Here is a 13,605-nt window from a genome sequence, read left to right on the forward strand (position 1 = left end):
TGAGACTGGTAATGTAGAAAATCATGAACAGCACTTGTTTCTCCTGTGGAAAAATAAGATTCTTTGAGTTGTCAACAGAAAAGTAGAACAAGTGAATATTTGCATTCTTAGTGATTTATAGTTGGCCATTTTCCCTCCAGGGCTTTCTCATGAAAAATTTCAAACACACAGAACTGAAGGTTATACCCACCAGCTCCCATCTGCAGTTAACATTTTTGCGTCACTGCGTATCTGTCCATCCATCCATCTTTCTTTAAATGTGTTTTTAGTAAGTTGACAGGCAGTTTTTCTAATTGGCTTTTTCTTTTTTTCCTGAATGTTATAATTAATGTGTTACCACATTTTTTCCAGATGTTTTCAGCTGGCCCTTTTTCTTCTAGAAACCTGAGGTTGCCAATAATCACTGTCAAACTTAAAATATCCTTTAAAAAGCCTGGTAAATAGTGTGGAACCTTATTAGTGCCCTATTTCGCAGCTTCTTTATAGTCCAGACAATTCTAATTTTAAAAATTATTGCAAGTAATTTACAGAGGATTTTTAACACCACTTGAGAAATGCTAAGTATTTGCTTATGTTGTTTTCAGAGTAGAGCGATCTACAGACCAGGTCATCAAGCCTGTCAACGTGGGAGCTCTGTCCAAATGGGTGGGGAAGATACCACCTGACGTCCTCCAAGACATGGCCGTGATCGCGCCCATGCTTGCCAAGCTCGGATATGACCCATACGCCAATCCACCTAACTATGGGAAACCTGACCCCAAAATCCTTGAAAACACTAGAAGGGTAAGTGAGATTTTCAAAGTGACTATGAAAGATCTGGCCCTGGCTGGTTTTTTCTTGCATTTTTATGATAGGGAAATTATTTTAAATTAGCATATTTCTATCTGTGGGATGCTTTGTTATCAGGATAATTCTGGCTCTTTCCAAGAACAGTGGGGACATTTCTCTATGTCTGTTGCCGAATTTCTAAGAACGATGCCCAGCATCTAGGAATGGTACTCACAGTTGGGAGATTTATTCCTAGATCCATGGCCACAAATTTGCATATACACCAGAAGCATTAGTGACTTTACTTCCAGTTTCTTTTTCCTTTAAATCTAAGAGCCACTTTTCCAGATACCTGAAGGCAACATTAGCTTCATGAGAAAAACAATGGGACACGCATGCTGTTCTGGCCCTCTGATTGAGAGAGAGAGCTGCTGTTTAAGTGAAACTGACATTTTTCTTTGTATATATTGAGCTCGTATCTTTTTAAACTATTGTTTTAGAAATGCTGAAAACCCAATGAGCCAATCTAAATAAATGCCCTGTGGGTTTACCGTATCTCATATCAGACTCCTACCTTCTTTAATTTTTTCATTGTGGTAAGAAGTACATAGCATCCTTTTCCCATTGTAACAATTTCTAAGTGTACAGTTGAGGGCATTAAGTGCATTCACACTGTCCTGTGCCTGTTGCCACCGACATCACCAGCACCTTTTTCATGTGCCCAAGTTAACCTTCCATACTCATTAACCCCTGGGTCCCATGCCTGTGGCCCCAGCCCGAGCAGCCACCATCCTGCTTCCTGTTTCTCTGTATACTTTTTTTGGAACAAAAATCGAAGCAAGATAACCGTTGACCATAAATTCGGTAAGAGGCTGTTTGACTTCCAAATTAAAATGCCTTGGCTTTCTCCAATACTCATTTATATCAGTGTCCTTCATTCTCTACAACCTCTATCATCTGTTTTTCTTTTGAAACTTTTAAAATTTATTTTTATTTATTTATTTATTTTTGTGGGTATGGGGAATCTAACTCAAGACCTTACACTTGCCAGGCAGGTGCTGTGCCACTGAGCTGTATCCCTGGCCCCTCATCTTTTGATGCTTTTTTTTTTTTTTTTAAAGATTAAGATAAAAGAGGACATAACAACACAAGTCAGAACAGAACAGTTTAAGCAACATAGTGTTTCACCACAGGACAACCCAACATAATAGTAGCTTCCATAGTGTCTCTTTCCTTGAAATATCTGAGTATACCTTCATATACTATAGTATCAAACATAAAAAGACAGTGTAAAACCATTCAAGAGAATGAAAGTATTACAAGGTATTCAGAACCAACTAACAGAAAATGAACAGTGGTTTCTATATTATCTCCTTATCTATAAAAAATTTTTGTTTATGCTATCATATATAATAAAATCCAGTAAGATACAACATGATAAAACTGATGGAGACAGAAGAATAAAAGCTGGGGATTGGGGCTGGGGGTTTAGCTCAGCGGCATAAGCACCTGCCTCAAAAAGCAGGCAGTCGTGAGTTCGATCCCTGGTACCGGTAAAAAACGAAAAAAGCAAAAAAAAAAAAAGCTTGGTGGGGCTTCAAAACAAGATATTAAATCATCCCTAGCTATTATAATGTCTTGTTTTCTTCAAATCTTTTGATACTTTTAATTGACAAACTTATGACAAATTTATTGGATCAGGTTAATTGCTATGGATTCCTTTCTCTTAGGTATCACATCCATTTCCCTTTTTCAGTTCGTTATTCATGGGAATACATACAGAAAGAGCTGGCTTACTAGAAATGGTCGCAGGAAGGCAAAGATTTTATATTTTAATGATCTCTTTTTATATTTTTCATATCTATTACATATGTTATATACATTGTTATATATATTTCTTGGGCCAAGGGTTTAGCTCAGCGGCACAAGCACATGTTTGGTAAGCATGAAGTCGTGTATTCAATCCCTGGTACTAAAAAAAGAAAAAATCTTATTATAAAAATATTATTTTAAATATAGGTTCACCATGTAACCTTACATAACTAAAAAACGTAAGAGAATAAAGATCACCTATGATGTTACCACCCTATACATTCTGTAGTATTTTGATGTGTTCTCCTTTCTCTGCATTCTGTTATGTAATATATTGTATTATAGAATGTTCATGTTTATGCAATGTGTAATCATAGGTGCTATTTTAAATCCTTTTTTTTTTTTTTTTTTGATGTGGTCTTTTGAGACAAGGTCTCGCTGTGTAATTCAGATGGGCCTTGTACTCACTATGTAGCCAAGCCAGGTCTTGAGCTCGGGGTAATCCGCCTGTCTCAGCCTCCCAAGTGCTGGGATTACAGGTGTATTCTACCACGCCTGGTTTAAATATTTTCTGAAGCATAGTAGTTAATGAAAACATGAACAAACAATATGTTTCTGTAGTGGATATTCTGTCATTAATTTTATATTTTTTGTTGTCCATTCAGTTTTTTCTTTAACAGATTATGCTACAGTGAACATCTTTGTACATACTATACTAAATTGCTTTATATATGTGAATAATATGAAAAATACTTTAGAATTACCAGCATATGGGATTTGGCTCAGTGGCGTAAGTGCCTGCCTGACAAGTACAAGGCTATGAGTTCGACCCCAATACCAAAAAAAACAAAAACAAAAAAACTACCAACATAGAACTACTGAGGTGATTTTACTTTAGATTTTTCTAATTTTAATAGATTTCATTGAAACCAGGGATATAGCTCAGTGGCACAAGCACCTGTGTGGCAAGCACAGGTTGTGAGTTCAATCCCTACTACCAAAAAAAAAAAAAAAAGCAGGATTCATTGGTTAGCACAATTGAACATTTCCGTTTATTTATTATTAGTAGTATGTATATATTATTTTATGAATTGTCTCTTAAGCTTTGAAAGTTTTATGTGCATTGAAGTTTTGTGAAGTATGCTGGGGGTTTAGCTCAGTGGTGTAAGTGCCTGCTTGGCAAACGCAAGGTTGTGAGTTCAATCCCTGGTACCAAAAAAATTTTTTTTAAAAATGTGAAGTTTTGGCTGGTCCAAGTGCAGTGGTGTTTACAAATAATTGATCACAACCAGTAACAGATTTCTTTATTACTTCTCCACTCCCACTGCTTCACTTGACTAGCCTAAAAAAAAAAAAAATAGTAAAAATGTGAAGTTTTGTGAAGTATACTTTGGTAAAAGTGAAACAAAAATCAGCCTAGCATTCTATCTTCATAGCCTTTGATTATCTCTTTGTAATTGGTATTTTATAGCTTTCTTCTTTGCAGAATTCTGAGGTTTGTCACAAACCAAGAGACATATGTAAATGATATTCTGAGGTTTCCAGGGACAGTAGACATTACAGTTTTCTCATATACAAGTTGGCTTGGCTAGATTATTCTTGGCTTTCTTGAGTGATAGCTTGGCATGAATGGTGTGCTTTGAATCCCTGTAATGAAAACACATAAACATTGTGGCTTTTGAAAGGGTTTCAAGATGTACAGTGGAAGAAAATCTTTCTTTCTCCTCTGTCTCCAAAGTGACATAACTTTGAGGAAGAAAAGATAATATAAAATATAATTGCATAATGCTTATGGAGTGATATCTTATTTTTAGATTGGCTTTCATATACTTTCTAACCAATTCTGTCTGTTTCAACCCAAATCTGATATACCTTCTGAGCTCTACGTGTGTGCGCACACGTGTGTGTGTGCACGTGTGCACCTTCCCACATGCCTGTGCCTGTCGTAATTCCGGTACTTATGCATCCAGCATAAAAGAACATGGGGTGTCATAAAAGGATACTTGGAAAGGGATTGTTGACTGTCAGAGAAGGGCTCCGGAGAAAATGTGACAGGAGAATTTGTTCCCTTGTTTGTAGTGTGGAAACAGGAGGAGAAAAAATACATTTTGAATGGGAGTGTAGAATCTCAATCTTAGTATCTAGGCCTAAAACTGCTAGTTTTCCAGAAGCAATAATATCTCAGCACATTCTGAATATAAAGTCATGTGTCTCAAGGCTGCTGTGACTCAAGTGGTAAATTGGAAGTGAAATGTTGTTTTGCGAACTCCTTCCTACCATAACCCTAGTCCCAAAAGTATGGCATTGGCAGTAAGTGGTGTTCTCCAGGTTACACCTCGGCCTTCTCCTTCCTCCTTCTTTTTTTTTTTTTTTTCCTCTATAGATTCTTAACCCTTTTGGACTTAGGAATTTACTTGAGACTCTGTTGAAACTTACGGATCCCTACCTCAGAATTACTGACACATACATGTACAGAATTTTACCCACAATTTCTGTGGATTCTTAAATGCCCCTTATATTAGTCAAAAGGAACAGAATCAATAGAAAATATATATATGATTATGCAAGGGGTTCCTTAGGTAGCTTACAGGATCGGGGCAGGCGAGTCTGCAGTGGCCATGACCACGCTGAACAGCTGGAGGACCCAGCAGCTGTTCAGCCCAAGAAGATGGTACCTGCGGCACAGAGAGACCAAGGATGCAGCTCCAGTCCAAGCTGAAGGCCTGGAGGCTCACTGGAAAGAAACTGCTGCGAAGCTGTGTTGGCAGCGTGGATACTGGAGACCCATGTCCAGAGGTGACTGCAGCAAAGGCCACACCCACTCAAGAAAACCAGAGTTCAAACAGAAGGACACACTTCCTTCTTTCCACCTCTCTCCAGGCAGGCTGCAGGCTGCTGACTGGGGCCAGCCGTAACCGGAGTGGCCTCTCTCCCTCTGCTAGCCCATATCTCGGTCACCCACAGACGCACCCAGAACTGAGTTTAGCTTTGCTGGGCACGTCTCACTCCAGTCAAGAGGATACCCCACAGTGAACGGTCACACCGCGGAAGTCCTTAGGCTAAGGACTCCAGTTTTATACTCTTCTTGGTTAAGTTCATCCACCAATACTTGGTGACGCGCATGACTCTGTATTTCCCAGGGGGTTTCTTCCCTGTATCCCGGGTTCATTGTTTCCAGCTGCTTCTGTGTATCTCCGTCTGGATGCCCTAAGGAAACCCAGATTCAGTGTCCAAAATCAAACTTCCGGTCCACACTTCTTTCCTAATGGGCAGGAGGTGTGTGGAACTGTTCACTGCACTGAGCAGGAATCTGGAGAAGGGGCAGGAATGAGGCTCTGTTGATCTTGCTGGTAAAGAGCCGGAGAGCCAGATGTGAGTCAGGGTACAAAAACACTTCAAAGGCCTGGTTGCTACCCTTGGAAAGTGAGCCGGAAAGCAGACCCAAGGGTGAATATGAAAACCTGAGTAGACCACACTGAGAAGGAATAAACAGATGGAAAGCGGGTCTCGGTACAGAACCAAGTAGCAGGTAAGAAGGAATTCAAGGTGTGGGGGGAGCAGGGTTTGAGTTAAATCCCTGAGCTATGCAGTAAGAACTGCAGCAGCTGATATTTAGATACTTGCAGAGAAAGTAGAGACTGTAACGCTCGCGCAGGTTTCTAGGTTCTGATATCCAGCAAAAACAGCTGCTTCCTGTCCTCCCTGTCTCCGTGAGCAGAATTCCTATTAATTCAGCCATCTAAGTTAGGATTAATGTTTCAGATCACAGGTGAAAACTGTTGAGTAGTTCCCTTCTTAGTATAAAGCCCAGATTTGTTAAGAATGACATTTGCTTTTCAAAATATTTGGAGAGCTTTTAAGTTATCTTGTTGTTGGTTTTCTTCTTCTTCTTTTTTTTTTTTTTTGGTACCAGGAATCAAACTCAGTGACTTCCTCTTGCCAGGCAGACACTTGTGCTGCTGAGCTACGTCCCCAGCATGTTGCTGGTTTCTGATTCCCTCGTGGTCAGCAAATACACTCACCGTGGTCTCAGTCCTTTAAAAAATATTGAATATTGCTTTATGGCCATCATATATTCACTTGAAAAAAATAAATGTTCTGCTGTTAATATGGAACTCCATATTTATTAGGTCAGAGCGTTGTTCAGTCTTCTAATTCTTGCTTGATTTTGGTTTGGCTTGACAAATTTTAGGAAAAGTTCATGGATGTGGCTTTGTCTTTGGTTTCTATCAGTTTTGTTTCATGTATTTTGAATATATATTATTAGGAACATACTCATTTAGCTCTTGTTGGAGAATTAACCTATCACTGTGAAATATCTTTTTGTCTCTGAGTTACTCCCCGGAGATTTGCCTTGTCTGATACAAATAGGGCCAGGACAGCATGGTTATGTGACTACATACACAGGCTGCACTTTCCCATCCTTTGAACTTTAACCTGTGTCTTTGTGTTTAAAATGTGTTGCTTCTAAACAGACAACACTGGTACCGTTTGTTCATCCAGTTTATATTCTCTTTATTTACACGGAATATTTAATCTATATCTAGTGTGATGACAGGTCTGGTTGGCTTGAAGAATACACCTAACTACTTGGTTTTTAATGGGACATCTATCTCTGTTGTCCTTAATTATGCATTGTTGTGTGTACTTCTATGCATGTCTTAAAGGTTTTGTTTTCATACTGGACCATTTGTATAAAGGTAATGCAGCAGATAGACTAAATAATTTTTTTTTGGTTTATTTTCCCCAGCAAGAACAAGTTCTTTCCTCCTTCTGGTAGCTACAGTGATCAGTCAGCTCTCACAGTGAGCTGAGCTGGGGCAACAGGGACTTTAATTTCATCTCACTCCTGGCTTCAAATGAGATTACAGAGATATGACTTCTTTTCCTGTATCCTGTAGATAAGGGGCTAATTTCTTTTTATGAAAAACTCAGCTGGCTTGAAGTTTATGTAAATTTTTGTCGCCTCTGAAGCACAGCTGCATCAAGGCCCTGGGACCAGAGGGCCACACGAGGTGGGCTTCCTCTGCTTCTTAGCCTGTTCCACATGGCCTGGAAGGGTCCTGCAGGGGTCCCACACTCAGGCCAAGAGGGGAGAGGGTTCCCACACTCTCCGGGCCTTTCCAGGTCCGAATCCATCATCACAGCCCTGCTGTCCCGAGGTTTTGCCTAGCTCCTCTTTGTCTCAGCACAATCTTTTCTTCTAGCCTTTCCACTGCACCCAGATGGGGCAGCCACTTCCGGGCAGAAGGATGCTTTTGCCTACCTAGTTAGGAAGAATTTGTCTTTTCCTGGAGTTTGATTCACAGAGACCTCTTTGCATTCACTACTATTAGATGACCGTAAAGAAAAAGATACAGTTTAGTTTATCAGATATTTTCTTGTTTGGATAGAAGGAGAGGTATTTTGAGACATACATTGTAACCAGGATGAGATTTCTAGAGTGGCATTAAGATTCTTATAAACTGGGCATGGTGGCACAAGCCTGTAATTCCAGAACTTGGAAGGCTGAGACAGGAGGATCTCTGTGAGTTTGAGGCCAGCCAAGGCTACATAGTCCAGTCTGAACTGCACAGGGAAACCCTGTCTCAAAAAGCAAAGAAAAAAAAATTCTTTACCTTCTGTTAAGTTTTCTTTTCAGTTTTACCACCCCCCACAACAAAATATTACTAAATTTCCAGGATGGCCTCAAATTTGCAATCCTCCTGCCTCAGTTTCCTGAGTAGCTGGGGTTACAGGTGTGCACCATGGCACCCGACCCAACTTCATCTCTTTGTTCTTCCACCGTGTCTGCCTTTCTTTCACATAGCACAGTTTTATACCTTGATTTCTTTGTCTCTTGTTACTCCTTCTGCTTTGGTTTTCTGGGCTTCCTCTCCTCTTGATTTTACAAGTGTGTCCTTTAAGACTCAACTCAGAGCTGGGCATGCTGGTGCACACTTGGGATCCCAGCACTTTTGATACAAGCCTGGGCTACCAAGCGAGCTCAAGGCCAGCCTGAACTGCATAGTTAGACCCTGTCTCAAAGAAGACAAAAAAGAGCCAGGGATTTAGCTCAGTGGCATAAGTGCCTGCCTGGCAAGTGTGAGGTCACGAGTTCGATCCCTGGTACCAAACAAAAGACTCAACTCAGGCCAGACTTGGTGGTGACCCATGCCTATAATCCCAGCAATTGGGAAGGTCACTGCTATGCTTTCAAGCCAGCCTGAGCCATATACTAAGACACTTGTCTCAAAAAAATAGTAAAAATTAATACACACTGACTGTATTTTGGAGATATGATGATATACATTTTAATAAATGTACATTTACAAAAAATAGGCTAAAGACTTTTCTTTTTCTTTTTTTTTTGTCTTTTTCCTTTTAATCAGTACCAGGGACCGAACTCACAACTGTCTGCTTGCAAGGCAGGCACTTATGCTGCTGAGCTAAATCCCCAGCCCCCAGACTAAAGACTTTTCAAAGACCATGTCTTTTGCATTTTGCATTTTGAGCACCAAAATTAACACCTGAAAATTAGTAGATTATGTTAGCTTTCCACTATTGTGACAGAACCCCTTTGATAATTAACTCATAAAGGGAACAGGTTTATTTATTTTCACTCACAGTTTTGGAAGTTCCAAAGAATGGCTCTTTCTTTTTTGGGGGTGGCGGGGGTGGTAGGAGGGTAGTACTAAAGCCTTTGCATTGAACTATATCCCCAACCTTTTTTTATTTGGAGGGATCTCACTAAATCTCTGTATTGTCCAGGCTAGGCTATTCTGAAAAGCATCACCTTTACTTATAAGACCCACATACTTTTAATAAACAGAGAGTTTAATTTATATTGCTTTAATTTATAAACGCCTTAGTTTTTGGTGTATGACTTTATTTATTTTCGTTTTTATGGGTACCAGGGATCAAACTCACAACTGCCTGCTTGCAAGGCAGGTGCTTATGCCGCTGAGCTAAATCCCCAGCCCCAACTTTATTATTTTGACTCAATTCTAACAACCTAATAGAGTTTGAAAAGCAAATAGCGTAGTGGACAGTGGTAAAATGATTTCAGAGTTCACCCAGACAGGAATTACTTGGAGACCCCTTCCCTTGTAATAGTATTAAGAATTCTTTTAAAAATTCTGAGTGGCTGGGGTATAGTTCAGTGGCACAAGCACCTGCCTGCAAGCAAAAGATCCCGAGTTTGATTCCTCGTACAAAGAAAAAATTCTGGTATTACTGAACAACTTTCGAAGTAGCTTATTGTTTAGAGCCACATATTTCTAATTGTGCATTTGGCTCTATTTTGTCCATAAATAATAGATATATAGAATATAACTCTGAGGGTTGTTTAAATTATATTTATGTTATTCATTTCTAATTTCATTATAATATGATCAGAGAACATCACTTGAATGATACTGATTCTTTTTTTTTTTTTGTCTTTTTTGCTTTTATCGATACCAGGGATCGAACTCACGACTGCCTGCTTGCAAGGCAGGCGCTTATGCCGCTGAGCTAAATCCTCAGCCCCATGATACTGATTCTTTAAAATGTTGAAGCTTGTTTAATGGTCCAAGACAGTCTATTTTCTTGAATCACATATGTATTCTTGAGAAGACTGTGTATTCACTACTTATTGGGGGTTTAGTTTTATTTTCATCTCCAAAATCAAGCTTGATAATTATGTAGTTCTTAATATGCATTAATATTTTTCCTTGGTTTATAAATAATTGAAAGAACTGTATTAAAATTTCCCACTAAGCAGGTAAATTTGTTCATTTCTCCCTGAAGTTTTCAACTTTTGCTTTACTTTTAGGCATTTTATTGAGCGCTTACTAGATTAGAATCATTACTGTTTTTTGGCTAACAGAAAATTTCATCAAGATGAAACCCTCTCTTTGTCACTCAAATTTTTTGTCTTAATTTAGGGTTGTCACAGCCGGGTGTGGTGGCTCACACCTGTAATCCCAACACTGAGAAGGCTGAGGAGGGAGGATTGTTGCAACTTTGAGACCAGCCTGGGCTACAAAGTGAGCTCAAGACCAGCCTGAACTAAATAGACCCCGTCTCAAAAAAAAAGACCAAAAAAAAAAAAAATTAGGGTTGTCAGATAAAATATAGACTGCTCACTTAGATGAATTTAAGGTAAACAATGAATAATTTTTAGAATATATATGTTCCAAATATTATAAAAAGATACTGGTGTTCATATGTGGATTTTGTATCCTGTGATCTTAATATGTTAGTAGTTTTGAAAGCTTTTTGTTAGAATCTTGATTTTTTTCTATATATAAGATCATATCATCTCCAAACAGGAATCATTTGACAAACTCCTTTCCTGTTTGATGCTTTTTATTCTTTTTCTCGTCTAAGTGCTATGGCTAAGACTTCCAGTACTACATTGAAAAGAGGAGCGCAAGTGGTCATTTTTGTCTTGCTCCTGATCTTAGAGGAAATAGTTTCCAATTTTCTCTATTCAGGCAGACGTAGGCAGTGGTTTTGTCATATAAGACCTTACAGTGTTGGGGTGTACTTCCTCTATACCAAGTTTTTCCACTGTTTTTATCTGAAGAGATGTTGAATTTTATGACATGCTTTTTCTAAATCTGTCAGTGATCATATGGATTTTATGCTTAATTCGAGTATGTTGAATCATCCTAGAATAAATTTCACTTGATCTTGGTACATAATGGTTTTTTATGCTGTTGGGTTCAATTTACCAGTATTTTGGTAAAAATTTTGCTTCAGTGTTCACCAGGGATATTACTGTGTACTTTATTTATCTTATTTATTTGGTTGTCATTACTGTGTCTTTGGTTTTAACAAAAGAATAATACTGGCCATGTAGAGTAAATTTGGGAGCATTCCCTCCATTTCAGTGATTTGGAATATTTTGAGATTAATGTAATTATTCCTTAAGAGTTTGGTAAAATCCATCAGTAAAGCCATCTAGTTCTGGGCTTTGTTTCAGAGATGTCTTATTACTGATTTAATCTTGTTAATGGTTACTGGTCTGTTCAGGTTTCCTGCGCCCACACAGTTCCATTTTGGGGTTTTATGTGCCTAGAATCTATTTCTTCTTGGTTTGCTAATGTGCTGTATATAAGTGTTCATCATGGTCGTTAATGATCATTGCTGTTTCTGTGGTACCTGTTGTAATGTCTCCTAGTTGATCTCTGCCCCTCTTTACTTAATCTTTGTTAGTCTTAATAAAGTTTGTCTGTTTTAGTTAACTGTTTTAAAAAGTCTCTTTATTTATTTGGTTTTTGTTATTCTATTAATTTTGGTTTTGGTTCCTTTTTAGTTTCTTCAGATGCACTGTTCGTTTGAAATGTTTCAATTTGTAAAATTAGGCTCTTAACTGTTTTAGGCATCTTCCTTCTTAGTACTGCTTTTGTTGTATCCTATCAGTTTTAATATGTTGTGCTTTCATTTTCATTTAACATAAAATTTTAATCTCAAGAAATTTTTTTGTTTCAAAACATTTTTAAATTTCCTTTTTGATTTCTTTATTGACCTATTAGTTGTTCAAGAAAATATTGAAGTTCCTTTGTTAATATACTGTATTGTGATCAGAAAAGATACATGCACTGGTTTCAGTTTGTTTTTTTAATGGCTGTCCTGGAGAACAATTTGTATTCCAATACAAAGGATGTGTATTCTGTAGCTGTTTGATGAAATGGTATGTAAATGTCTGCTAAGTCTGCTTGGACCAGAGCAGTGATTGCAAACCTTTAAGAGTGATAACAGCCAGCCCACTGCAGCACTCATGCTAAGCTCCACTGTGCTGTAGAAACTCCAGTGTTTCTTGTTAGCTTTGGGGGGGGGGGACCTCTGGGGGACCTGAGCACTGACAAAAGTGCAAGTGTTGGGCTCTGCAGCTCTTACTGTGTTAGAATCACTTTCTCCTTTAGAGCTAATAACATGTGCTTTATATCTATAATTGGGTGATCAGCATTGGGGGCTTATACACTTATAATTGTTATTTGTTATTGAATGATCCCTTTATCATTATGTAGTGGCTTTCTTTGTCTCTCTCTCTCTCTCTTTTTTTTTTTTTTTTTTTTTTTTGGTCTTTTTTTCTTTTTATCGGTACCGGGGATCAAACTCATGACTGCCTGCTTCCAAGGCAGACGCTTATGCCACTGAGCTAAATCCCCAGCCCCCTCTTTGTCCCTTTTCATAGTCTTTTATTTGCATCTACTTTATCTGACATAAGTATAGCTATTCTTGCTTGTTTTTGATTTCCATTTGCATAATGTTGCAAAGTTTCCATTCCCTTCACTTTTATGTCTATGTGTGTTTACTGGTAAAGTGATTTTTTTTTATAGACAGCACATTAACCGACCTAATTATCTTATTGAGTGTAGTTTTTTTTAATCCATTGAGCCAATCTGTATTTTTAATTGTTGTAATTAATCTGTCTACATTTAAAGTTATTAGTAAATAAATTCAAACTATCATTCTGTTTATGGTATTCTGTTGGGTTTGTTTGTTTAGTTTTGTTTTCTTTTTGGTACCGGGGATTTAACTCACAACCTTGTGCTTGCCAGGTTAGCGCTTATACTGCTGAGCTAAATCCCCGGCCCTTGTTTTGTTTGAAACAGGGTCTCACTATACATTTCAGGCTACCTTTGAACTCTGTGGAGCCCAGGGTAACCTCAAACCCACAGCAGTCCTCCACCTCAGCCTCCTGAGTGCTGGGATTACAGGCATGCACCACCACCCCTGCTCTGGTTGTTTTATATCCTTTTCTTGTTCATCTTTGTAGTTTGGTGGCTCTCTCCATTGATAAAGTTTCATCAGTGGTGTCTGTTGTAATTTTGTCTCGTCTCTAATTTTGTTAATTTTGCCCTTCTTTCCTTTGATAAATTTGACTATGGGTTTATCAATGCCTTTTCTTTTCTTTCTTTTTTTTTTTTTTTTTTTTGTCTTTTTCCTTTTTATCAGTACCGGGGATCGAACTCACGACTGCCTGCTTGCAAGGCAGGCGCTTATGCTGCTGAGCTAAATCCCCAGCCCCAATGCCTTTTCTTTTCAAAAAAC

General features: G+C 38.4%; 1 protein-coding gene across 2 annotated transcripts in view; it reads left to right on the top strand.

Annotated features, from left to right (window-relative positions):
* Positions 1-13,605, top strand: part of Tpst1 (tyrosylprotein sulfotransferase 1) — an 88,369-nt gene that overhangs the window by 46,800 nt on the left and 27,964 nt on the right. For both annotated transcript variants that reach the window (XM_013148256.3, XM_003465801.5), the window contains one exon: positions 585-783. In XM_013148256.3, coding sequence (XP_013003710.1) covers positions 585-783 — 199 coding nt within the window. The remainder of the gene's footprint in view (positions 1-584; positions 784-13,605) is intronic.

The sequence above is a fragment of the Cavia porcellus genome, unplaced genomic scaffold (assembly GCF_034190915.1).
Source record: "Cavia porcellus strain 051 isolate PalLab524CR breed Dunkin Hartley unplaced genomic scaffold, mCavPor4.1 scaffold_23, whole genome shotgun sequence".
NCBI lineage: Eukaryota > Metazoa > Chordata > Mammalia > Rodentia > Caviidae > Cavia > Cavia porcellus.